At 45.0% G+C, this 27,126-nt stretch overlaps 1 protein-coding gene across 3 annotated transcripts in view; it reads left to right on the top strand.

The window, feature by feature from the left end:
* The window catches only part of SRP72 (signal recognition particle 72), a 258,727-nt gene that overhangs the window by 195,667 nt on the left and 35,934 nt on the right, over positions 1-27,126 (top strand). Inside the window, exons 1-10 of one of the 3 annotated variants that reach the window (XM_073551351.1) lie at positions 7,381-7,569; positions 10,775-10,895; positions 12,485-12,608; positions 13,543-13,686; positions 15,628-15,739; positions 16,820-16,851; positions 23,212-23,336; positions 23,419-23,476; positions 23,701-23,832; positions 23,944-24,072. In XM_073551351.1, coding sequence (XP_073407452.1) covers positions 7,455-7,569; positions 10,775-10,895; positions 12,485-12,608; positions 13,543-13,686; positions 15,628-15,739; positions 16,820-16,851; positions 23,212-23,336; positions 23,419-23,476; positions 23,701-23,832; positions 23,944-24,072 — 1,092 coding nt within the window. In that variant the 5' untranslated portion in view covers positions 7,381-7,454. Of the gene's footprint in view, positions 1-7,380; positions 7,570-10,774; positions 10,896-12,484; positions 12,609-13,542; positions 13,687-15,627; positions 15,740-16,819; positions 16,852-23,211; positions 23,337-23,418; positions 23,477-23,700; positions 23,833-23,943; positions 24,073-27,126 lie in introns of those variants that run through there. The other 2 variants (XM_073551352.1, XM_073551353.1) reach the window with 2 other exon arrangements.

The raw sequence follows: 27,126 nt of genomic DNA, 5'->3' as shown, positions 1-27,126 counted from the left end.
CTGACTTCTGTCTCTTGCGGTAACCCCGTGACACTAGATGTTCCAAACAATTTCAAACTGAGATCAACTCTACTGTATGACAATAGTAACAGAAGAAACTTCTTATTGGCTGTGGATGAGGTCTGTATAACATAGACTAGATGCTCAAAACAATTTCAATGTGATATCTGTATAAAAAAAATTTAAATATAGGAGAATAAGGAGTATCAGATAAACATAGTGTAAAAATGTAAAAATTGTATTAAAGTATTAATATAAAATCATTATAGAATAAGGTAGCAAGATGCATAGACAAGCACAGAAAACAGGGTCACCGTGGAGTTGAGTTGGTTTTCTTTCCTGTGGAGTGGGCTACAAATGGTGTAACCACCCTTCAACTAGAAGTTGAAGTTGTCCCACTTAAAAAGATGAGGCGCCTGTAACTTATATCATAGGTAAACTACAACTATGAGCGTCAAAATGAGAAAACAAATCCAGAAAATCACTTTGTCTGATTTGGCAAGATTTATTTTGCAAATTGTGGTGGAAAATAAGTGTTTGGTCATTAACAAAAGTTCATCTCAATATTTTGTTATATATTCTTTGTTAGCAATGACAGAGGTCAAATGTTTTAGTTTTCACAAGGTTGGCACACACTGTTGGTGGTATGTTTGCACACACTGTTGGTGGTCCTGTTGAGCTGGACTCCAATTTTTTCTATTAACCTTGATGTGAGTCCAGGGTGAGGCCGGTGTCTGAGCTCCAGGTGGATGAGCATAGAGCAACTGGGTGAGCTGAAATCAAGTTTTATAATTACTGATGGTAGCCTTTGTTACGTTGGTCCCAGCTCTATGCAGGTCATTCACAAGGTCCCCCGGTGTGTTTCTGGGATATTTGCTCACTGTTCTTGTGATCATTTTTACCTCACGGGGTGAGATCTTGTGTGGAGCCCCAGATCGAGGGAGATTATCAGTGGTCTTGTATGTTTTCCATTTTTTTATTATTGATCCCACAGTTGATGTAATTACACCAAGCTGCTTGCCTATTGCAGATTCAGTCTTCCCAGCCTGGTGCAGTGCTACAATTTTGTTTCTGGTGTCATTCAACACCTATTTGATCTTCACCATAGTGGAGTTTGGAGTGTCTCTGTTCAAGGTTGTAGACAGGTGTCTTTTATACTGATAACAAGTTCAAACAGTTGCAATTACTACAGGTAATGAGTGGAGGACAGAGGAGCCTCCTAAACAGGACGTTACATGTCTGTGAGAGCCAGAAATCTTGCATGTTTTTAGGAGACCAAATACTTATTTTTTATCATAATTTGCAAAATAAATCTTGCCAAATCAGACAAGGTGATTTTCTGGATTTGTTTTCTCTTTTAGACTCTACACATATGGTCTACCCATGATGTCAATTACAAGTCTATCTCATCTTTTTAAGTGGGAGAGCTTGCACAATTGGTGGCTGACAATACTTTTTTCCCCAGTATTAAAAAGACTAGATGCCCCCAAAAATTTCAAAGTGAGATCTATGACATTAGTAACAGAATAAACTTTTTGTGTGTGGATGAGGCCTGTATAACATAAACTAGATGCTTCAAACAATTTCAAACTGAGATGTACGGGTACAGAAAGTATTCAGACCCCTTTAAATGTTTTAACTCTGTTTCACTGCAGCTATTTGGTAAATTCAAAAAAGTAAAAATAAAAATTTCTCGTTATTGTACACTCTGCACCCAATGTTGACTGAAAAACAGAAATTCAGAAATTTTTGCAAATTTATTAAAAAAGAAAAACTGAAATGCTACATATTCAGGCCCTTTGATTAGTATTAAGAGTATTGAGTAGAAGCACCCTTTTGAGCTAGTACAGACATGAGTCTTCTTGGGAATGATGTAACAAGTTTTTCACACCTGGATTTGGTGATCCTCTGCCATTATTCCTTGCAGATCCTCTCCAGTTCCGTCAGGTTGGATGGTGAACATTGGTGGACAGCTATTTTCAGATCTCTCCAGAAATGCTCAATTGGGTTTAGGTCAGAGCTTTGGCTGGACCAGTCAAGAAAGGTCACAGAGTTGTTCTAAAGTCACTCCTTTGCTATTTTAGCTGTGTGCTTAGGGTCATTGTCTTATTGGAAGGTTAACCTTCGGCCAAGTCTGAGGTCCAGAGCACTCTGAAAGAGGCTTTCATCCAGGATATCTCTGTACATGGCCACATTCATGTTTCCTTCAATTGCAACCAGTCGTCCTGTCCCTGCAGCTGAAAAACACCCCCATAGCATGATGCTGTCACGTTTCACTGTTGGGATTTTATGGGGCAGGTGATAATCAGTGCCTGGTTTTCTCCACACATAGAATTTATTTTGTGATAATTCTATCTTCATCTCATCAGGCCAGAGAATCTTATTTCTCATTGTCTGGGAGTCCTTCATGTGTTTTTTTTAGCAAACTCTATGCAGGCTTTCATATGTCTTGCACTGAGGAGAGCCTACTGTATGAGGTTAGTAACAAAAGAAACTGTTGGGGGGGGGTTATGGATGAGGCCTGTATAAACATAGACTAGATTCTACAAACAATTTCAAAGTGAGATCTACTCTACTATAGAACGTTAGTAACAAAAGACATTCTTTTTTTGCGGATGAGGCCTGTATAAAATAACTACATGCTACAAACAATCTCAAACTGAGATCTACCTTACTGCATGACGTTAGTAATGGAATAATTTTCATTTGTATGCGGATGAGGGCCTGTAAAACATAGACGATATATTCCAAACAATTCCAAAGTGAGATCTAATCTACTGTATGAGGTTAGTAGCAGAAGAAACGGTTGGGGGGGATTGTGGCTGAGGCCTGTATAACATAGACTAGATGCTCCAAGCAATTTCAAAGTCAGATCTGTAAGGGTGCGTGCACACGTTGCGGATTGTCTTGCGGATTTTTCAGCACGGATGTCAAAAACCTGCAGTTTTTCTGCGGTTGACACCTGCCATGGAGCAGGTGCCAAACCGCAGTGGAATCCGCACAAAGAATTGACATGCTGCGGCTTTGAAACCGCAGAAAAATCCTGTCTGCACTGCAGTTTTCATTGATTGTAATGGTACTGTTCACCGCAGCGGTTTTGGTCCTGCGGATCCGCAGCAGGATCCGCAGCGTGTGCAAACACCCTTAGGCCTCTTTCACACTTCAGTTTTTTGCATGTCAAAATCCGCCAAAAGGACGGATGGCGGATCCGTTTTAGTACTGATGACAACGGATGCCACCCGTCCGTTTTTTTTGACGGATCCGACAAATGAAGAATTTTAAACGAATCGCAGCCTGGAAAAGGAGAGAGAGAGAGAGAATTTTTTTTTTTGTCCGGCACCCAGAAAGAATTTCGGGTTAAATGAGTGTCTGGAGGATCCGTCAGAGAAAAAAACGTTACAAGCTCCGTTTTGAAATCTTTGAGGATGGTGACGGACAGCAACTTTTGGCGGATCCGCAAAAAAAAGGATGCAACGGACGGCAATCCGTCACAATCCGCCAACAATGGAAGTCAATGGGGAAAAAAAACGGATCCTCAAAAGAAAATTGAGGATCCGTTTTTTTCAAAACCTGGCGGATTGTGACTGATTGTAAAAAACTGAAGTGTGAAAGAGGCCTAAGGCGTCAAATTTCCCCCCACTGCACAGGGGGAATCTCAAACCACAGAGATTCCTGCTCAGCGGAGACATCAGTCCCAGCACCTTGCCCAGGCTGATGCTAGGCATCTGGCTGCTCCTTCTGGCTCTGCTATATCACCATGCTTGAGTCAGCAGCAAGCAGACGCTCCTGGGACTAAGTCCTGTCTTTTGCTTACTGAGCATGCCCGTGAGACAACCTCTCATTGGAGGTCGGGGGTCACATGCACAGGTCCCATTCCTGCTCAGATTGGTCCACTGGGAAGGTGCCGGAAGGACGCCGCTATAAAAGAGTCGCATGGCCGCTCGGCCATGCGCTAGTATTTACTCAAATGCTTATGGTGTGTATGATGATGGATGCTTGCATCTGGTGACTCATTTGAAACCCCTACCCTTGGTTGTGTCTGTTTAGGGTTGTAGTTAGTCAGCGCCTGTCAGTGGCTAGGCTATACGCCACAGTGCATCCCAGTCCTCTGCACTTGCTAGCGTCCGATCGTGCTTCTGCTCAGGGAACTGTTGTACCGCACCACGTAGCAGTAGCTGCCAGTGCGGCACCTTGCGCAACCCTAATGCTTTCCTCCCAACTCTGGGTGGCGTCTGCCAAAGTGGTAGTGTGCACTTGGCGCGATTATATTTCTTTCCTTTTGCTGGCACCGCAGCCGCTGCGCCGATTAGTGATGGGCAGTCCGGCTCTTTTTGGTGATCTGGCTCTCATGGCTCTGCTCACCAAAAAGAGCCAGCTCTTTTTGGATCCTAAATGGATCCCTGTTGCATCCGTGTTCAGGTGTCAGAAACTTCGCCCACCTACCGCATAAACCCCGCCCACTTTCTAGGAACCAATTACAATGCTGAGTGGGCAGAGTTTTGTTGGGGTGGGCGGAGTTACGTCTGCCGAACACCGGGATTTTACACCCAGTGAGAGCCATTCAGGGATTTTAGTGGCTCTCACTGGGTTGCCGGCTCCCATCGTTCACAGCAGGGAGCCGGCTCTTTGTGTCGGATCGTTCGCGAATGACACATCACTAGCGCCGATGGTCTAGAGGAACTCTACCCTGTGCCTCTGGGACAGAGTTCTGTGACCTCTAATTAACGCTCACCCAGCCAAACTCTGAGTTCAACTGGCTCCGGCGTTTGTTTGAGCAGCTCTGTGAGGTAAGAGTTTGCTCCTGAGCACACCGGGTCAGTGGTTAACCCGCCGGTGTGCGTTTTGTATCCCGCCATTACTAAGTAGCAGTTTACCATCTACATGCGCCAATTTCAAAGTGAGATCTACCATACTGTATGACCACACTAAGGCTAGTTTCACACTACCGTGTTTCCCTGAAAGTAAGACCCTGTCTTACATTAATTTTACCCCAAAAAGTCCCACCCTGTCTTACTTTCGGGGGAGGTCTTACCATTAGCCGAAAAAAAATGACAATTTCTTTTTAACCAATAAATTAACATGCTGTTATACCCCATAGCAGTGCCGTATCCCACTGCACAAAGCCCCACACCCCATAACAGTGCCGTATCCCACTGCACACAGCCCCACACCCCATAACAGTGCCGTATCCCACTGCACACAGCCCCATACAGTACATGTTTCCCTACTTGGTTTTTAAATGCTGGACGTTTTCCTCTGCGGTGCGGCTGTGGGTGCGGAAGGCCTGTGCTGCAGGGAACGCTGTGCTAATCAGCAGGGAAACAGCGGTGACGTGGGGCTGGGGCGGCCAATTACAGCCCGAGCTGCTGGACCAATCAGTGCTCGAGCCAGGGGCCGGCGGTGACGTGGGGAACAGGGGCGGCCAATGAGCTGTTGAGCTGGGCGGATTGCGGGGTTAACACGGCGAGTTAACCCCATGAGCGCTGGACCCGCCCAGCTGCACCTGAGGACACCTCTGGAGCCTGGGGACCCAATGGGGGACAGCGGCGGCCCAAAGGTAAGGGCCTTACATTTCACAGCGGCCCCCAACCCTGCCTTACATTCGGGGGAGGCCTTACATTGAAGGACCCCCCCCGTAACCCCCACCCGGTCTTACTTTCGGGGGGGTCCTACTTTCGGGGAAACACGGTAACGTTAGGAGGCACAGCGCACGGCCGCCGTGCAGCTCCTCCCCCTGCTGTGCCCCCTTCGGTCAGCTTCTCGTATGGGTGCATGACGCTGCATGCGACCTGCGTACCCTATTGTTAGCATTGAGTACGCAGGCCGTGCGCTGGTATGATTTTGACTACACATGCGCCCTTTTGATGGTGCGCTGAGAGCACAAAAATGCAACACGGTGCGTTCGGAGCACGTCGGCGCACCATCAAAATCATACCAGCATTTAGCAATTGACCCCATTTTGTTTACTATGCAACAGCTCTACACAGAACAATTTAACCGCCACAAAATTATAATGTGGGATATGGCGGGCAGCATCACATTTAGCAACAGAAATTTATTTTAATGTGCATGAGCTCTGAAGACAGCTTAATTTCAATACCACAAAATTACAACATGGGATATGGTGGGCTGAATCACGGTAGTAACTGCCTAAAAAAATATTTTTTCCAGAACAGCTCAAATCAAAGAACAATGTCACCACACAACTAAATTAAAAGGTGACATATGCCTTGCTGTATCAAGTTTAGCAAGTGATAAGATAAAGGTCTACTCGTGCATGGAGCACAACAGAAGCAGTACACAACACCCTTCTATGAAATGTGCACTGCTGTTTTTCTGGACCCCAATGACCCACAAAAAAATCTGCTGGAATGTCAATTTCACAGCCACATAGGACACTAGCTGTCTAAACTATCTAAGAAACAACTTGTTAGGGCTGGCGGAATGCACCAAGTAATAAAAGATAAGGTGCGTTCGCAGCCCGGGGTCCACCGTGCAGAGATGGTAAACTGCTGCTTGGTAATGGCGGACGCTATATGGCAGCATAAAAAGAACACACGTGGGGTAACATCACCCAATGTGTACAGGAGCGGAGTTACCTCACAGAGCCACACTACCACAGAACATAAATGCCTGAGCCTGTTTAAGCTCACAGAGCTCAGCAAGGATGAGCTCAGTAAACGGTCACAGAACTATACCCAAAGGACACGGGGTCAGAGTCCCTTAGAGCTACTAAGCGTGCAGCATCGCACCTACGGACGCCACTAATGGACGCTGGCTACCGTGGCATACAGACAAGCCACCGGTGGACACCGATTCCAGTCTCTGCCTCCTATCTACACCTCAGCCTAGGCTACACAACACATGCATACCAAGGGTGGGGGTTTCATAATGAGTCAGTCACCAGAGACATTCATACATCACTCACACCACATGGGCTATGATTTTCTCTATTAATGCTTGGCCAGGCGGCCATGCAAACCTTTTATAGTTGCAGGTGCATAAAAGCAGTGAAGCTACAAGAAAAACTCCAAATTTCCTTTCATGCTGAAATCCCATGTTCCAACCAAAATGAGCTGAAATTTGAGGGCCACAATGCTCAGGGTCTGGCCACGTGTCTCTCAGGCCTGAGGTGAGCGGGCCTCATAACGAAACGCAGCCTTAGGTTTCCAGCCATAAACTGCGTCATGCTGCCACGGACGTGCGAGACCCTTCTCCTTATTTTCCTGTCTAAACCCCTGTATATTGACGGGTCACGGCCCTACAGCAGAGAGACCCCAACAAGTCCTCACTCTACACTGCAAACAGCGAAATGAGCACGAGGCAGGAGCGGAAGTACGGTAGGAAGAGGAGGGGCTAGAAATGCAGAGTGGGCGGGGCTGCAAGCAACTCCTGTGACGTGTCCGCGCTAATCGTTGAATACTGAGCCTGCCGGTAGGGTGTAGAGGCTGAAGATGGCGAGCTCGGGGGGTGCAGCCGGCTCCTCGTCCTTAGCCAACTTGTGGAACGACGTGAACAAGGCCGGCCAGAATGGCGACTTCACCAGGGCTCTGAAGTCGGTGAACAAAAGTGAGTGCGGGTCCTGGCCTCTGCCTTGCAGGATGCTGGTCTGCTCATGTCATGGGTGGGCTTTCACCTCCTTCTGCTGCCATAGGAACATAATGCTCATTGGGGTGACACCACTGCATGATCTGGCTGCATGTCATGGAGAGGTGACAATGGGGAGACCACCAGAGGCCTTACCCCATGGTGGGCTGTTAGTGGGGGCTCACTGCATGGGGCATTCCCAATCCTTCTAATAGGGGCTGTCCTGTGCTCCGTTTCTGCTATACAGCCTTCTCTCCGTGCAGGCATGCCCTTCATTATTAGCTGTGGGAGTGCTGCCACTCCGCTCCTTCCATATGGCTAAGGCCACGTTCACACTCAGTATTTGGTCAGCACTTTCCCTCAGTAGCTGTAAGCCAAAACCAGGAGTGGGTGATAAATCCAGAAGTTTCTATTTACTTTTCCTCTGATTGTTCCTCTCCTGGATTTGACTAAGGGTACGTGCACACGCTGCGGATTTTGTAAAATCCGCATGTAAATCTGCAGGTCAAAAGACCTGCGGTTTTGCCCTGTGGGTTTTCATCTCCACAATGGAGGAGATGGCAAACTGCAGCGGAATCCGCAGAAAGAATTGACATGTCAATTCTTTCTGCGGTTTCAAAACCGCGCAGAAAAATCCGCACCGTCTGCACTGCGGTTTTTTATTCCCATAGGGAATAATGGTACTGTACACCGCAGCAGAAACTGCTGCGGACCCACAGCGGCCAAATCCGCTGCAGGTCCGCAGCAGAATCCGCAGCGTGTGCACACAGCCTTACAGATGCTTAACATCTAGTGGAGAGTGATGTGGCAGTAATGGGGTGTTGGGCACCCCTATTATCAGGATCTATGGGAGCTGCAGCCATTACACCCAACTGATCAGACAGTTTTTGTATAATCGTTCTATATGCCCTCGCTGGCTACATATTGTGTTCCCTTTGCATTTTGATGTTCAGTTCCCATGAAGTCAGGTTTCTCATGACAGCTGGACCTTAAGGCTGTGTGCACACGCTGCGGATTTTGCCGCGGTTCCGCAGCGGTTTTGGCCGCTGCGGACCCGCAGCAGTTTTTGGTGCGGTGTACAGTACCATGATTCCCTATGGGAATCAAAAACCGCAATGCAGACAGTGCGGAATTTTCCGCGCGGATTATCTGCGGTTTTCAATCCGCAGAAAGAATTGACATGTCAATTCTTTCTGCGGATTCTCCTGCGGTTTGCCATCTCCTCCATTGAGGAGATGGAAAAACCGCAGGGCAAATCCGCAGGTAAAACCGCAGGTCTTTTGACCTGCGGATTTTATAAAATCCGCGCGGATGAATCCGCACCTAATCCGCAGCGTGTGCACACAGCCTAAACTGTTTCCTTATTATTTTGCTGACTGTGTGTTTATCAGGGCTGTGAAGTCGGTAAGGCAAACGTCTCACCCCTCAATTTCCCAGACTCCATCTCCACAGCACTGGTCACTACTGAGCATGTACATAAAGTGCAGCACCGATTCATCTCATCTACAACCCCACAGCACTGCCTCACTACTGAGCATGTACATAAAGTGCAGCACAGATTCATCTCACCTACAACTCCACAGCACTGCCTCACTACTGAGCATGTACATAAAGTGCAGCACCGATTCATCTCACCTACAACCCCACAGCATCGGTCACTACTGAGCATGTACATAAAGGGCAGCACAGATTCATCTCAGCTACGACTCCACAGCCCTGGTCAATACTGAGCATGTGCATAAAGTGCAGCACAGATTCACCTCACCTACAACCCCACAGCACTGGTCACTACTGAGCATGTACATAAAGTGTAGCACAGATTCATCTCATCTACGACTCCACAGCCCTGCCTCACTGCTGAGCATGTTCATAAAGTGCAGCACAGATTCATCTCACCTAAAAGCCCAGATCTTTAGATCAGGAACAGAACAGACATTTAGAGGACATTTCCCTGACTCCTGACCCCAGAAGCATTGGTCACTACTGAGCATGTACATAAAGTGCAGCACAGAATCATCTCATCTATGACCCCACAGCACCAGTCACTACTGAGCATGTACATAAAGTACAGCACAGATTCATCTCACCTAAAAGCCCAGATCAGGAACAGAATAGACATTTATAGGACATTTCCCTGACTCCTGACCCCACAACACTGCCTCACTACTGAGCATGTACATAAAGTGCAGCACAGATTCATCTCATCTACATCTCCACAGCATCAGTCACTACTGAGCATGTACATAAAGTGCAGCACAGATTCATCTCATCTACATCTCCACAGCACTGGTCACTACTGAGCATGTACATAAAGGGCAGCACAGATTCATCTCATCTACATCTCCACAGCACTGGTCACTACTGAGCATGTACATAAAGTGCAGCACAGATTCATCTCATCTACATCTCCACAGCATCAGTCACTACTGAGCATGTACATAAAGTGCAGCACAGATTCATCTCATCTACATCTCCACAGCACTGGTCACTACTGAGCATGTACATAAAGGGCAGCACACATTCATCTCAGCTAAAAGCCCAGATCATTAGATCAGGAATAGGACATTTCCCTGACTCCTGACCCCACAGCACTGATCACTACAGAGCATGTACATAAAGTGCAGCACAGATTCATCTCACCTAAAAGCCCAGATCATTAGATCAGGAACAGAACAGACATTTATAGGACACTTCATAACTTTCCCAAGCCATGAAAACATTTACAGCACATATATTCTAGGAGTCCGAATCAGTCCATTTTATACCAACTCCACAGTGCTGGCATTTACGTCCTTTTTGGTTTGAGTCATGGATCAGAATGACCCATATAAATCTACGGGTCCGTGAAAATCATGGACAACGGATTTCATCATTTTGCTGTCTCTGATTAACATTGTAACGCAGGAGAATTTTTAAGGTTTTTTTAAAAAAAAAAAAAAAAAAAAAAAAAAAAATGAAATACTGACGAAACTAGCTTCTTTTTATTTTTAACTTGCAAAAAATAAATTACTGACGTCTTAATGAGGCCTAATTCTGTTCACAGCATGACTATGTATGATTAGGTATCTCTCTAATATAAGGGAAAGTAACGGGAGGCTATTTTACCTCCTCTTTCCCTCTGTCTGGTTTAATATGGTGTTATTAGTGGTCGTGTTTCACACTTCTCAATTATCCATTATGTTTTTAGTATTACAGGTGGCGAAGGATGATGTGAAAGCTCTGCATTGTAAAGCGGTTTGTCTCATTCACAGCGGAAGCTTTAAGGAAGCCCTGACTCTAATTAACAACAACTCTAAATTGCTGACAAGGTAAGCAGTAAATTTGTTGGGTCCAGGCAAAATAATCACCTACCGGCACCTACCTGCATCCAGCACAGGCTGCTTCTTTGGTCTGCGCAGAGACAGGAAGCAGTGATTTCACCAGCCGCCAGATCGCTGTGACTTGCGATTGATTGCAGCAGTTGGGTAACTTGAGTAAAGTACTGTGGGATGTTTTATGATGACACCATGCTCAAGGTCACCTCACCGCTAAACTCAATCTAAGTCCGCAACGGTCTGGTGAAATTGTGACCTTGCCACTTGTCTGTGTGCAGACCATGGAACAGCCTGCGCTGGATCCAGGTGGGTGCTGACAGGTGACCAAATTGATTATATATCATCTTGTCCCCAAGGAAATTTTTTTGTTTGCATGAAAATGCCCTTTAAAGGTTTATTACAGCTTGGGTAGGGCTGTGTAGTGACTTTGTATGCAAGACAATAAAACATGTACAAGTCGTGCAACTTGGTGTTGTGGAACCATTTATGGTTCGATTTGGATGTAAGTCACATGTGACTTAGGATTTCCATTAGTCAGGAAAGCCTAAAACTTGCAGATATTTCATAAGTGGGGCACAGTTGCATAACTGCTATCAAATTAGTCCATAGATTTATTCACATCCTAATGTGGGAAGGGGTTAAAAGATTACTTTCTTGCAAATTTATGGCATGTCCACAGGTTAAACAGTAGATATGTGCTGAGTGTTCACCTTCCCTGTGCATAGTCTGTTGCCCTAGAGGAGCTGCTTATTTGACTCTCTAAGTCAGAGGTCCCCAACCTGTAGCTCGGGAACCACATGTGGCTCGCGGGCCCGTGATATGTGGCTCGCGGCTGCCTGCCAGCTTGGTGCAGTAGCACCAGGTATAAATAATTATTAAGAGCAGATCTCTAAATGGTGACTTGTGTATAGCCCTGTACAGAAGAAATCGGAATGGGGGAGAGATAGGAAACCATGGAGCTTGGCGTACTGCCTTGGTGTGATTTCAGCAGAAAAGCTTTGGTTGTCATTATACCAGTAATGGGGGCTCTGGGTGTCACTACTGTGAGTGGGGAAGGAGCTGGTTGTGGCTCCCGACACTTTCATAGCTGGATGTGGCTCTCAAGGTCAGAAAGGTTGGGGACCTCTGCTCTAAGTGAAGGTGCACACAGTCAGTAATTAGCAGCGCTTTGGACGCAACACATGTCTGTCGCGTCCAAAGCGCTGCTGGCTATTGAACGCACGTAATTCTGCATGTGTTCATTGAGCCGTGTGGAACCACTGCCACCCAATACATTGTACGGGTGACTTTATCTTGCGGAGACACTCTGCGGTCTGGCAGACACGCCGTATGCCCATCTCTGCGAGTGAGCACCGGGCGTCTGTGCACACATAGCAGGCGTGGGGTTTCTTGAAATCCCATTCACTATGCTGTAACATCTGAATGCTACACGTACACAGCGTCCAACCGGCAGCCTTTACTGACACTGTGTACCTACCCTCATTCACATAAGCTGCAATTTAGCGTATTGGGGGGGAAAAGCTGCAAGATTAGGTATTGTGTTTCCTATTTAAGATTTCTTTTCTCCTCCTGTTTTCCTATAGTGACATCATTGCTTTTGAAAAGGCATACTGTGAATACAGGCTGAATAAAATTGAGAGCGCATTGAAGACAATAGAAAATGCACCTGAAAAAACAGAAAAACTAAGTGAACTTCATGGACAAGTGGTAAGTCGTTCTGTCATCTGGGCCACCTAGGAAATGCCGGAGCCACCAAGACCCACTATCATACATATAATGATATACTCATTACTTCAGGCTATGTGCCCACGTAGCGTTTTTCATGCAGAATATTCCTGAGTGGAAACACACACCCTCTTCCTGGGAAAAGGCATGCGTTTTATGAAGCGTTTTTGACGCTTTTGTTAAGGCTGTGTGCCCACGTAGCGTTTTTAAGCGTTTCTGCAGCGCTTTTAGACAAGCGATTCTGCTGCAGAAATGCTTAAGAAAAGCATTCAATTGATTTTTAATGAAAAGCATACATGTTGTGCCAATGGTGCGTTTTTAACCGCTGCAGAAACGCTTAGCGGTTAAAAACGCAGCATGTTCATTAATTTTGCGGAATCGCACACGATTCCACATACGATCAATTATATGGGCAAAAACGCTTAGAAAAACGCTTGACAAACGCTTACAAAAGCGCGTAAAAAACGCATGCGTTTTCCCGGGAGCAGGGTGTGCGATTTTGCTCAGGTTTATTCTGCTTCAAAGTCGCTACGTGGGCACATAGCCTTAGCGTTTTCCTATGCGTTTTTGCAATACAATTGAATGTATGCGTAAATGCAAAATTAATGAACATGCTGCATTTTTTTTTTTTCTGCAGCGTAAAAAACCGCATCATTAGCACAACATGTGCGGATTCCATTATGATTACATTGGATGCTTTTCTTAAGCGTTTCCGCAGCAGAAACGCGGGTCCAAAAGCGCCGCGGATACGCTTAAAAAAACGCAACGTGGGCACACAGCCTCAATGTGATTCTTATTTAGGTTGCAAGCACATGACACAGAGTACCGGACAAAACTGTAAAAATGGAGCTTCATGAAGGGGAAGCCAATCGCTGCATGGCACAGCATTTTTTTTTTTTTTTTTCTTTTAAATTAGCTTTATAGGCTGGAACGATATGAAGAATGCTTATCGGTCTATCGTGATCTCATAAGAAATTCTCAAGATGATTATGATGAGGAAAGACAAACAAATCTGTCTGCGGTGGTGGCTGCTATGAATTTGTGGTCGAAGACCAAGCCTGTAAGTGTCTTCTGTCATTGTTGTGGTGTCCCTGACAAATCTGTCATTACTAGTGTTGAGCATTCCGACACCGCAAGTATCGGGTATCGGCCGATACTTGCTGTATCGGAATTCCGATACCGACTTCCGATATTTTTTCAATATCGGAATTCGGCATCGGAATCGGAAGTTCAAAGTTGATTGACAGCCTGACGTCATCATGATGCGCGGTGTGTGCGCATCATGATGCGCCGTCATTTCGGGCCTGCCGGGGGTCTGTACCGGCCTGCCGGGGGGCTGTGCCGGCCTGCCGGTGGTCTGTGCACCCTGTGGGGGTCTGTACCGGCCTGCCGGTGGTCTGTGCACCCTGTGGGGGGCTGTGCCGGCCTGCCGGTGGTCTGTGCACCCTGTGGGGGTCTGTACCGGCCTGCCGGGGGGCTGTGCCGGCCTGCCGGGGGGCTGTGCTGATGTCCGGGGGTCTGTGCAAGCATCGTCCGATGGGACTACAAGTCCCATCTGGCGATGCCTGCTACCATGACAGTGATTGACACATTAGCCAATGATGGGACAGTAGTAGTCCCATCATCCGGCTAATGTGTTAAATGTTTAAAAAAAAAAAAAAAAAAAATACTACATGCATGCTACATACATGCTACATGCATGCTACATGCATGCTACATAAATACATTCATACAATACAGTACATATAACATAGAGTAACATACTTACCAATACTTGTCACATTGTTCCCCGAAGCCATTGTCTTTTCCGGAATAAATATTAACATAACAAACCACAAATACTCACCCACGATCCGAAGCAGTCCACGAGTGTGTCCCACGACGATCTTGGGTAGAGAACGGCAGCATCAGCTGATGCTGCCGTTCTCTACGGGCTGCAGGAATCCAATGACGGAAGGTAGGTATCCTTCCGCACTGTATTCCTCTGCCACTTAAAAAAAAAAAAAAAGTCCCTAGTCTCACTTTATGCCATTGCTGTGTTGGAATTTCCCACACAGCAATGGCATAAAGTGAGACTAGGGACTTTTTTTTTTTTTTAAGTGGCGGAGGAATACAGTGCGGAAGGATACCTACCTTCCGTCATTGGATTCCTGCAGCCCGTAGAGAACGGCAGCATCAGCTGATGCTGCCGTTCTCTACCCAAGATCGTCGTGGGACACACTCGTGGACTGCTTCGGATCGTGGGTGAGTATTTTTGTGGTTTGTTATGTTAATATTTATTCCGGAAAAGACAATGGCTTCGGGGAACAATGTGACAAGTATTGGTAAGTATGTTACTCTATGTTATATGTACTGTATGTGTATGAATGCATGTAGCATGCATGTAGCATGCATGTAGCATGCAGTATGTATGTAGCATGTAGCATGCATGTAGCATGCATGTATTATGTATGTAGTATGTTTTTTTTTTTTTTTTTTTTTTTTTTTTTAACATTTAACACATTAGCCGGATGATGGGACTACTACTGTCCCATCATTGGCTAATGTGTCAATCACTGTCATGGTAGCAGGCATCGCCCGATGGGACTTGTAGTCCCATCGGACGATGCCTGCACAGCCCCCCGGCAGGCCGGCACAGCCCCCCGGAGCCTGCACAGCCCCCCGGCAGGCCGGCACAGACCACCGGAGCCTGCACAGACCACCGGAGCCTGCACAGACCCCCTGGCAGGCCGGCACAGCCCCCCGAAAGGCCCGTACAGACCCCAGAGAGGCTGTACAAGGCAAAAACAGGGTTTTTCTTATTCCGATACCGGAAGTCCCATAGACTTGAATGGGACTTCCGGTATCGGAATCGGCGATACCGATACTTTTTTTAAAGATCGGCCGATCCATTCCGATCCGATACTTTGAAGTATCGGACGGTATCGCTCAACTCTAGTCATTACATGGTAAGCTAGCTGGTACATCCAGCCATGTTCTTTCCTGGCTTCTTGTTTTCTAGGATGACCTTGGCTTGCAGGAGACCACGTATGAGCTGTGCTACAATGCTGCCTGTAGCCTAATTGGACAGGGGAGGTTTGGGGACGCAATGGAAAAGCTGCGAGAGGCTGAAAGTAAGCTCACTGCTCTTCTGACTAATTGGACTGATCATGGTGTTGCCACTCATATTGTTTTAGCTGACCCTTGTGCCTTGATGGCTTTGATCAAGATAAAATGCCTTTTATTTTCTGTATGAACAGTATGGCGTTCATAGGAGGGTTCATCTTGTAATTTTGCACCAATTAGAATAAAGGGATTTTCGAGCATTTTTTTATTATACCATAGGATTTTCCACTATAAAAAAAAAATAAATAAACTTTACTTACCTAGCCCAGAACCAGAGCTGCCTCTATGCTGCTGCCCCTGGGCCTTTGTTTATAGGCTGCGGTGGTGGTGGTGTCATGACTAACAGCGCTTGTGACCGCTGCAGCCGGTCATTGGCTCAGCAATTGTCATAGCGGTCATGAAACCGCTGAACCCTGTGATTGACTGCAGTGGTCATATGCTCTGTAGTAGTTAGGCCAAAGCTGCAAACTGTTTAGAAAACCGTAGAATGTAAGTCCGCAAGGACAGGGTCCCCTCCCCTGTGTACCAGTCAGTCATTGTAAACTTGTTTACTGTGAGCGATATCTATAACTCTGTATGTAACCCCTTCTCATGTACAGCACCATGGAATTAATGGCGCTATATAAATAATAGGGACCATGGCAGAGAAACAGCTCTAAACCTGAGGTGGGTAAGTAAAAGCTTATTTAATTAGATTTGGGCCTCTTTCACACATCAGTATTTTTGATCAGTATTTCATCATTATTAGTATGCCAAAACCAGGAGTGTCTCCAAAATAAGGAACAGGAGTCAGTCTTTCAATTATATTTTTTTTCTCGGTAAGTTCCATTCCTGGCTTTGGCATACAAACACTGATGCAAAATACTGATGTGTGAATGAGCCTTTACAGCGTATGGTATTAAAAAAAAAAAAAAAAAAAAAAAATCCAAAGTATTTGGACGTTTTCTACGCACAGCCTTCAGTAAATATACGAATAGGTAGTATTAAAAACATGGAAAATTCATATTATGAAGATAACAACAAATATTTTTTTTTTTTTGCAATGTGACAACATAATTTATCCTTTACCCTTTGTTTTTTGTCTTAAGATCTCTGCAGACAATCCATTTCCGAAGACACTGTGAGTATGTTCTCTTACTTTGGATACTGTGCCTTTTATATTTAGCCCCTTCACACAATGGCCAATTTCCGTGTTTATGTTTTTTCCTCCCCTTCTTCCCAAAGCGATTATTTTTTATTGTTTTTCTGTCCACATACACATATGAGGGATTGTTTATTGCAGGACGAGTTGTAATTTTTAATGACACCAGTAATTTTTCCACATAGTATACTGAAAAATGGGTAAAAAAAAATTCCAAATGGGGAGACATTGTGGAAAAAAAATGCAATTCTAACTTTTTTTTTTTTTTTTTTTTTGAGAATTTTTTAGGGTGCACATTGTGGTAAAATTGACCTCATAATTTGATTCTGCTCATTAGCATGAAATATGTCCAGTTCTTTTTATTACTTTAGTGGTGGGGAAAAAAAAATGAGAAGCTCGAAGATGAAGAAAAAAAAAACAAGAACAGGTTGTGTCTCCATTTTCCAAGACCTGTAAAAGTTTAATTTTCGGTCAATGGAGCTGCTGTGGGTTTGTTTTCTTTTTTTTTTTTTTTTTGTCATGTTGCACCCACCTCACAAACCCTTCTCCCCCCCCCCCCCCCCATGAAAAAGGGGCATTATTTAACCCTTAACGACCGCCAATACGCCTTTTAACGGTGGCAGTTGTTGGTACACATTCCTTAGTGACGCTTTTTAACGACGCTGAGAAACGAGGTTATAGCGCCCCCAGTGTCAGAGAATCTTCAGGGTCTCGACTACAGGGTCAGTTTTTACCGACACCAGTGTTGCGATCACCGTTATTCGCAGAATAACACCGAACACAAAAATAAGTCCCAATTTCCCATTTATTTCTCTCTCCTCTGATATGATCTTGCACATCAGAGGAGAAAGAAACTGTCCCCTGGCCCTCTGCGTCGTTTTCCGGGAGAAAAATGGCGGGCACATGGGCAGTGCACCTGCCGATATCAGACAGCAACAATAGATTTCTCCTATTGGTTAAGTACCCCCTTAGGCTGGTTTCACATTTGCGTTAAAACAACGCTGCGCCCTGTGTCGTTAAGCCCCGCCCCGAGCCGGCTCCCTGCCCGCCCCATCCGGGATCACCGCCTACTTTCGCATTTGCACGCATGCGATCGGCGCACCCCATCTTTAGCATAGGGTGCGCAGATCATGCGCTGCCAGTGTGAAAGTAGCGTGCTGCGCACTTTTGACGGTGCGCCGTGCGCGCTGAAATGCAGCATGTTGCATTTCGGCGCGCACCGTCAAAAGTGCGCAGCACGCTACTTTCACACTGGCAGCGCATGATCTGCGCACCCTGTGCTAAAGATGGGTGCGCCGATCGCATGCGTGCAAATGCGAAAGTAGGCGGTGATCCCGGATGGGGCGGGCAGGGAGCCGGCTCGGGGCGGGGCTTAACGACGCAGGGCGCAGTGTTTTAACGCAAATGTGAAACCAGCCTTAGTTAGGTAAAAATAATAAAATAAAAATATAAAGAATTTTTTTTTTCCCGTTAGGGCTATGGTTGGGGTTATAGTAGGGTTGGGTTAGGGGTGTATTGGGGTTAGGGCTGTGTTAGGAATGAAGTTAAAATCGGGGGGGTTTCCACTGTTTAGGTACATCAGGGAGTCACCCAACGCAATATGGCGCCCGCCATTGATTCCAACCAATTTTGTGTTCAAAAGGTCAAATCAAATGGTGATCTCTCCCTTCTGAGCCCTGCAATGCACTCAAACAGTGGCTTTACCCCACATATGGGGTATCTGCATACTCAGGAGAAATTGCACAGCAAATTTTTTGGTTTATTTTCTCTGATACCCTTGGGAAAATAAAAGTTTGGTTCCAAAGTAAATTTTTTTTGTGGAAAACAGTTAAAATGTTCAATTTTTTTTTTTTTTTTCCTTCCACATTGCTTTAGTTCTCGTGAAGCACCTAAAGGGTTAATAAACTTCTTGAATGTGGTTTTGAGTACTTTGAGGCCATGTGCACACATTGTGGATTCTGCTGCGGATCCGCAGCGTTTCAGGCTCTGCGGGTCCGCAGCAGATTTAGGTGTGTTGTACAGTTCCATTGTTTTCAATGGTAAACTGAAAAACGCTGTGCACGTGCTGTGGACTTTTCCGTGCGCATTTGCTGCAGGTTCAGATCCACAGCATGTCAATTCTTTGTGCGGAATCTGCAGCAGTTTCACACCTTCTCCATTGTAGAGGTGTTAAACCGCAGGCTAATCCGCAGGTAAACCGCAGGTCTTTTGACCTGTGGATTTTCCCAAATCCGCAGCACCTAAAACTGCGTGTGCACATAGCCTGAGGGGTGCAGTTTTTAGAATGGTGTCTCTTTTGGGTATTTTCAGTTATATTAAACCCCCCCTTCAAACACTCTGCAAATGTGAGGTGGTCCCTAAAAAAATGGTTTTGTAAATTTTGTTGGAAAAATGAGAAATCGCTGGTCAACTTTTAACCCTTATAGCATCCTAACTTAAAATGTTTCCAAAATTGTGCTGATGTAAAGTAGACTTGTGGGAAATGTTATAAGAGAAATGCCCTGATCACGTGTCATATAAATCATTTTGTACAAAACAAATAGATTGTCAGGACCCCAAGAAATAAAGGGTAGACAAAAACTCCTAATAAATCATTTGAAAACAGGAGGAAAAAATGAGTCAGATCTACTAAAAATATAATACTTTTTATTAATTAATATTAGGCACAAATAGAAACCGACAGGTATAAAACAATGATATAAAGTGATTATTTGATGTGGACAAAGCAGCGACAACTACCCAGAGCAAAAGGCTGGATGGTATATGGTAACCACAACGCTCACATGTTAAAGATTTGGACTAGTTCACTGATTTATTAGTTGAAGTCTGATGCATCTAATCCTGGACAAAAGGAGAGAGGTAACAGAACTGGGGCAGGAAAAAAGAAAAAAAAAAAAAAAAAGTGTAAACCAAGCATGTAGTTGCTCGCCACAGCAGTGAACCTCACTCCCAAGAATCCAGTTAAACATGCCATAAATAGGACAGAGAGCACCTACGCTTGCCTAATATTTATTAATAAATTACCGTATATACTCGTGTATAAGCCGAGATTTTCAGCCCGTTTTTTTTTTTTTTTGGACTGAAAGTCCCTCTCGGCTTATACACGAGTCATATACCAGGAGGGGTCGGCGGGGGAGGGGATCTGGGGTGCTAGAAATCCATACTCGCCCTCTCCTGACTCTTCTCTGCAGCCCCCCTGCTTGTTCCATGTTCTCGGCGCCCCTGCTCTTCCTGCTTCAGCGGTCACGTGGTACTGCTCATTAAACTCAAGAATATGTGCATATTTGTGACTTTAATGAGCGGTACCACGTGACCACTGAAGCAGGAAGAGCAGCGGCGCGGAGAACATGGAAAAAGCAGGGGCTGCGCTGCAGAGATGAGCGCCAGGAGGCGGTGAGTATGAACGGGGGGAGCCATATTCACCTGTCCCCGTTCCAGAGCCGGCAACGCTGATGAGCAGCGGGCAGCAGGAGGTGAGTATACAGTGTTTTTTTTTTTTTTTTTTTTTTTTTTTGTGTTTTTTTTTTTTTGTTTGTAACAGAGGCAGCAGCAACATGATGGGGCCACTCACTGTCATAGAATCATAGAGTTGGAAGGGACCTCCTGGGCCATCTGGTCCAACCTCCTGCTCAAAGCAGGATTCGCTAAATCATCCCAGACAGATGTCTGTCCAGCCTCTGTTTGAAGATTTCTATTGAAGGAGAACTCGCCACCTCTCGTGGCAGCCTGTTCCACTCATTGATCACCCTAACTGTCAAAAAGTTTTTTTTCTAATATCTAATCTGTGTCTCATCCCATTCCTTCTAGTCTTTCCTTGTGCAAATGAGAATAAAGATGATCCTTCTACAATGTGACAGCCCTTGAGATATTTGTAGACAGCTATTAAGTCTCCTCTCGGTCTTCTCTTCTGCAAGCTAAACATTCCCAAATCCTGCAACCTTTCCTCATAAGACAGGGTTTGCAGACGGGTCACCATTCTGGTCGCGTTTTTGTGAACTTGCTCCAGTTTGTTGTCTTTTTCAAAATGTGGCGCCCAAAACTGGACACTGTATTCCAGTTGAGGTCTGACCAAAGAGGAGTAGAGTGCAATAATGACTTCACGTGATCTAGACTGTATGCTTCTGTTAATACATCTTAGAATTGCATTTGCCTTTTTTTGCTGCTGCATCACACTGTTGACTCATATTCAGTCTGTGATCTATTAGTATACCCAAGTCTTTTTCACATGTGCTGTTGCTTAGCCCTATTCCTCACATTCTGTATATGCTTTTTTCATTTTTATTGCCCAGATGTAGTACTTTGCATTTTTCCCTGTTAAAAACCATTCTGTTAGTTGCTGCCCACTGCTCCAGTTTTTTATATCTTTTTGAATCCTCTCTCTCTCTTCTCTAGTATTAGCTATCCCTCCAAGCTTTGTGTCATCAGCAAATTTAATCAGTTTACCCTCAATTCCTTCATCTAAATCATTGATAAAGATGTTGAACAATACAGGGCCCAGGACAGAGCCCTGTGGTACCCCATTTTAGACATTCTTCCAACTGGATGTGCAGCCATTTACGACCACTCTTTGGGTCCGATCACTAAGCCAGTTATGAATCCACCTAGCAGTTGCCTTGTCCATTCCATACTTAGCCATTTTTCCAATAGGGATTGTGTGAGATACTTTGTCAAATGCTTTGCTGAAGTCAAGATATAGTATATCTACAGCATTTCCCTGATCCACCCAATCTGTGATTCTGTCATAGAAGGAAATAAAGTTAGTTTGATATGACTTATTAGTTACAAACCCATGCTGACTCTGTTTTAATCACTTCATTCTTATCCAGATACTTTCATACATGTTTAATAATTTGTTCAAAGATCTTTCATGGTATAGAAGTCAGACTCACCGGCTTATAGTTGCCTGGGTCCACCTTCTTCCCCTTTTTGAAGATAGGAACAACATTCTCCAAGAATTTTCAAAGATTATGGAGAGGGGTTCAAAAATTTATTCTGCTATCTCTTTCAGTACTCTGGGGTGTAATTGATCTGGACCTGGAGACTTGAATTCATTTAGGTTAGCTAAGTGTTTCCTCACTCTTTCTGCTTATACTGTAGATATCCTGGATTCTTCTATTCCCTTAATAGGACAGTGAAGAACAGTTGATGTTACACTTCCTTTCTGAGAGAAAACAGGTGCAAAATATGAATTTAAAAGTTCGGCCTTCTCAACATCCTGTCTTACCATTTCATCATTTTCATGTCCTCATTATCTGTGGCCACAACACACTGTGCAGCCTAGGCTTATACATGAGTCAGTAAGTTTTCCCAGTTTTTTGTGACAAAATTAGGGGGGTCAGCTTATACACTGGTATATACGGTATTATATTTTTTTAGTAGATCTGACTCATTTTTTCCTCTTGTTTTCAAATGTGGGAAATGTTATTTATTAACTATTTTGTGACATATCTCTCTGATTTTAAGGGCACAAAAATTAAGTTTGAAAATTGCAAAATTTTCTAATTTTTTGCCAAATTTCCATTTTTTCATAAATAAACGCAAGTCGTACTGAAGAAATGTTATAACTAACATAAAGTACAATATGTCATGAGAAATCAGTCTCTGAATCACCAGGATCCATGGAAGCATTCCAGAGTTATTACCTCATAAAGTGACAGAGGTCAGAATTGTAAAAATTGACCTGGTCATTAATGTTCAAATTGGCTGTCACGAAGGGGTTAACTTTCTGCTTAACGATCTGGTTAATCTTGTATTTTGATCGATTTTGTCTGAACTCGGTGATACCAAGTGTATTTTTTTTTTTTTAAAAGGGGGGGTGATTTGAATTTTAATGCGCTTTGTTTTTTTACATAATTTTATTTTTTTCCTTTTTAAAGTTTCCTGTTCACTGTTCTTGTTAGTCCCCTTAGGGGATTTGAAGCTGCAGTCGTCTATTCGCTAGCGCTATATACAGCACTGCCACAGCTTCACTACATAAAGTTAAAAACACCGTCTCCTTTGAAGCTCGGCCATAGGCAGGGTTTCAAAACGGCTCCGTATGACAAGCACAGAGGTCTTCAATAGATCGGCTACAGTCATGGCAACCCATTGGCGACCCGCGATCACATCACGGGCGCATGGAATGACATGCCAACCTGATGGCGTGCGTTAAATCCCGCTGTCAGTTTTCTCCACCCACAATTGTTAGAGGCAGGTCCTGGCTGTAACAGACGCTACCGACTTGCACTGTATGGCGCATGGCCTTTAGGGGTTAATAAACCTCTTGGACTACGTGTTTTGTTTTTTTTGCTTTTCTTTTTTTAATTTCTGAGATAAATGACACCCGTTATATGTTCTCAGGATTTGACTGAAGAAGATGTAGATGCTGAACTGACCATAATTCATGGTCAGATGGCCTATGTAATGCAGCTCCAAGGCTCTATAGAAGATGCACTTCAGCTTTACAACCAAATCATCAAATTAAAGTAAGGATTGCAGAAAGCTGCGAGGTTATCTCCTACATTCTACTTTTGCCAGTGGTTCACTTCAATGTCTCTTTCCTTACAGGCCCACTGACGTTGGTTTGTTGGCTGTTGTGGCAAATAACATCATAACAGTTAACAAGGTTTGTGTGCTGCTTTGCGCCTCATCTTTTCCTCATGCGCCTCATCTTTTCCTCATGCGCCTCATCTTTTCCTCATGCGCCTCATCTTTTCCTCATGCGCCTCATCTTTTCCTCATGCGCCCCCACTTTTCCTCTTAAGAAAAACAAAGAAAATGGAATTTTGACTATAAGAAATAATTTGGAAGTCGACTACCTCATTAACAATCAGTAATGTTTTCTTAAAGGACCAAAACGTGTTTGATTCAAAGAAGAAAGTGAAGCTTTCAAACGCTGAAGGAGTAGAACATAAGCTGGCAAAGAGACAACTTCAGGCCATAGAATTTAACAAGGCTTTGCTTTCTATGTATACAAATCAGGTATGCAGCTTAATATAATACAATTCATGACCTTTTCTTCATTTTCTTGAGTGTTTTTTTCAGTGTCTTACTAGAGACATGTGGTAACTGGAATGCTTCTACTTCTTGTAGGCAGAGCAGTGTCGAAAGCTGTCCACCAGTTTACAGGCCCAGAATCCCGAGGACCTTCTTCCTGTTCTTATTCAGGCTGCCCAGTTATGTCGTGAGAAACAGCATGCAAAAGCTATAGACCTTCTCCAGGTATACTTCTGAAGCAAGTTCATATTAACAATGTGTAAAGCTACTTTATAGGATCTTCGCATAGCAATGTTAGTGCATTTATGCAAGTAAAGCCTCTTTCAGATGTCCATGTTTTAAGTATGCAAAAAAAACCCAAAAAACTGCTAGTTTCATCAGTATTTTGGATCCAAGGTTCGTCCGTAAATATATATTTTTTTTTTTTTTTTTGTTCACGTGTACAAAGATAAATTACAACACTTCTATCCATTACAACAATAACGGACAATACAAGGACTGTATACTGATGTCATCGATGTGCTGTCCGTTATTTTTTATTTTTTTTTCTTTGATTTATAGACTTGTACGAATAATCTTCATCCATGATGCCAGTAAATAGCGAGCATGTATCCTTGATTTTTGCAAGACACACTGTTCGAAAAAAAACATGTGAACAGCCCCATATACTAAAATGGGTACATACTCTTTTTGCGTAAATCATACAAAACAAACATCTAAATGAGCCCTAACACACAGTATCTAGTTATTATGCATTTCTCTAATCCCCTCCACGACAGCACATAGGAGGTTGCCTCCCTATCCTGATTAGGGACAGGAAGCAAGAGGTTAAATAGCCCTCCCCTTCCTCTAATCCCCAGTGCTTTCCTGTCTCTAAACAGGAATGAAGAGGATGTGCTCTGTGGATGGGGCCGGCGACATCCCGGGGTTCTCCTTACCATGAGCCGGGCAGCTGGGGTCGATTGTCCTGCACCTTCCTCCCCGTTCCTGCTCCCGCCGCTGGCGGGACCCGCACCATCCTCCGGCCCTTCGGCAACGCTGGATGGTGAGTGGGGCTGGGGCCTCCTGTAGCTCCCCAGCCCGGTATTCGCTCCCCCCGCGTGCCGCATGCCTGTCTCTCCTGAGCGGCATGCACCGGAAGTGACGCGCACCACGAGGCCCCGAGACGCGACATCACTTCCTCCTTGCGTTCCACAGTGGAACGCACTGCCATCTTGGCGGGAAATTCAAAAAAGGGGGGGGGGGGGAGGAAAGTGGCGCCAGGAACTTGAGGGGGAGCGATCTCATCCGATTGGATGAGGAAAAGGAAGCTGGATCTCTGTTCCTATTTAAGGACCCTGATGGAAGACGCCATAAGGTAGGACAAACGTCTGCATGATGGATGCGCCTTACCTGAAAGCTGCGTCTGCAGAGCCCAGCTCAAACCCTGGCCCAGTGAGTACACTCGGAAGAGGGTATATACCTTTTTGGTTTAGGACCCATTCTTAGGGCCCCCCTCCTCTTTCAGGGAGACAAGGATCCTACACCAAAAACGGAAGAAAAACCTACAAGCCGAAAATGCGCCATCTGTAGGAAAAAACTCTCCTCCAATTATAATAAGACATTGTGCCAGCAGTGCACGGCAAAAATCATACGGGAGGAACAACCATCCCTGATAGAGGAATTAAGGGGGATGATGCGACAGGAAATCCAGTCGTCCCTGTCTACCTTCTCTCAGTCATCCGGGGGGCCCCCTCAACCTCAAGGGAGAGGAAATACGCCCCTGAGGACATCTCCGATTCAGAACCCGAATCATCGGTTTCGGCAGACTGGAGGGAAGAGGGTGAACTAACCCCAGTCCAGTCAGAAGATAAGAAGTGTTTTTTTTCCTCAGATGATATGGAGGAACTACTCTCAGCAGTCAGGAAAACAATGGGAGTAGAAGAAGATAGGTCATCCTGCACTGAGCGGCCTATTTGGCGGCCTGAAATCCAGGAAGAAAATGGTTTTCCCTATCCATGATGATATCCAGAGTCTAATCCTGGAAGAATAGGAATTCCCGAAAAAGAAGCAATTATCCCAGGCGAAATGAAGGATCGATTTTTCCCCTGGACGAAGAAGCCGCGAAACCTTGGACTGAGATTCCAAAAGTGGATATCCAGAGTAGCTAAAAAGACTACGCTACCCTTCGAGGACTCTTCACAGCTGAAAGACCCGCTGGACCGAAAGATGGATAGCCTATTGAGAAAGTCCTGGGAAGCCTCAGCGACTTCCTTGAAAACAAATGTTGCATCGGCCTGTGTAACCAGGACCCTGTACCTCTGGCTTCAGCAGCTAGGAGACCATATAAAAAGGGGAACTTCGAAGGAAGATCTCCTAGCCTCTCTACCACTTCTACAGAAGGCAGCCGCCTTTTTAGCAGGCTCCTTGGCAGAGTCGGTCCGTATTGCGGCAAGAACGTCCGTGCTCTCTAGCACCACTCGAAGAGCCCTATGGCTAAAAATGTGGAGTGGGGATATCCTATCAAAATCAAAGTTATGCTCTATCCCATTCAAGGGAGAATACGTATTTGGGCCGGCATTGGACGAACTATTAGAGAAGGTGACCAACAAGAAGAAAAACCTTCCTGAGCCAGAACCACCAAAGAAAAAACCCTATCATCCACCCCAGACTCAAACCCCGCAATACAGGGGTAAAGGGAAAACGGGACGTTGGAGCTACCCAAAAGGCGGAAGAGGCAGGAATATTTTTCACGATTCCCGTTCAGACAGACAAAAAATGACACCAAGCAAGTAGGGGGCAGAATTGCAGCATACCTTCCGAGCTGGCAGGGGGTAACAACGAACCAAAAAAACCTGGACTCGGTCAGATGGGGGGAAAAGATAGAATTTTCCTCCAGCCCCCCACAAAACTTGGAAGTTACACATCTTCCGTCAGCAAAACTGCAAAAGGTTTTACACGGCGAGCTCCAAAAGATGCTATCAACGGTAATCTTTCCAGTCTCTGAACTGGAACAAGGTCAGGGCCACTACTCCCGACTGTTCTTAGCAAAAAAGCCAAGTGGGAAATACCGGGTCATCAACCTGAAAAAGCTAAACCAATATGTCCGGTACCAATGCTTCAAGATGGAATCGATAAAGACTACGATACCACTGATTGGAGGAGACTTTGACATGGCCACCATAGATCTCCAAGAGGCCTATTACCACGTTCTCATCCATCCCATTGGCAATATCTAAGGTTCGCAGTCACTCTAGAGACACACAAGTACTCCACTTCCGATTCAGAGTTCTACCCTTC

Source organism: Dendrobates tinctorius, unplaced genomic scaffold (genome assembly GCF_039654945.1).
Source record: "Dendrobates tinctorius isolate UK_male_01 unplaced genomic scaffold, ASM3965494v1 ptg000175l, whole genome shotgun sequence".
NCBI lineage: Eukaryota > Metazoa > Chordata > Amphibia > Anura > Dendrobatidae > Dendrobates > Dendrobates tinctorius.
This window is presented reverse-complemented; position numbering and strand designations above follow the sequence as displayed.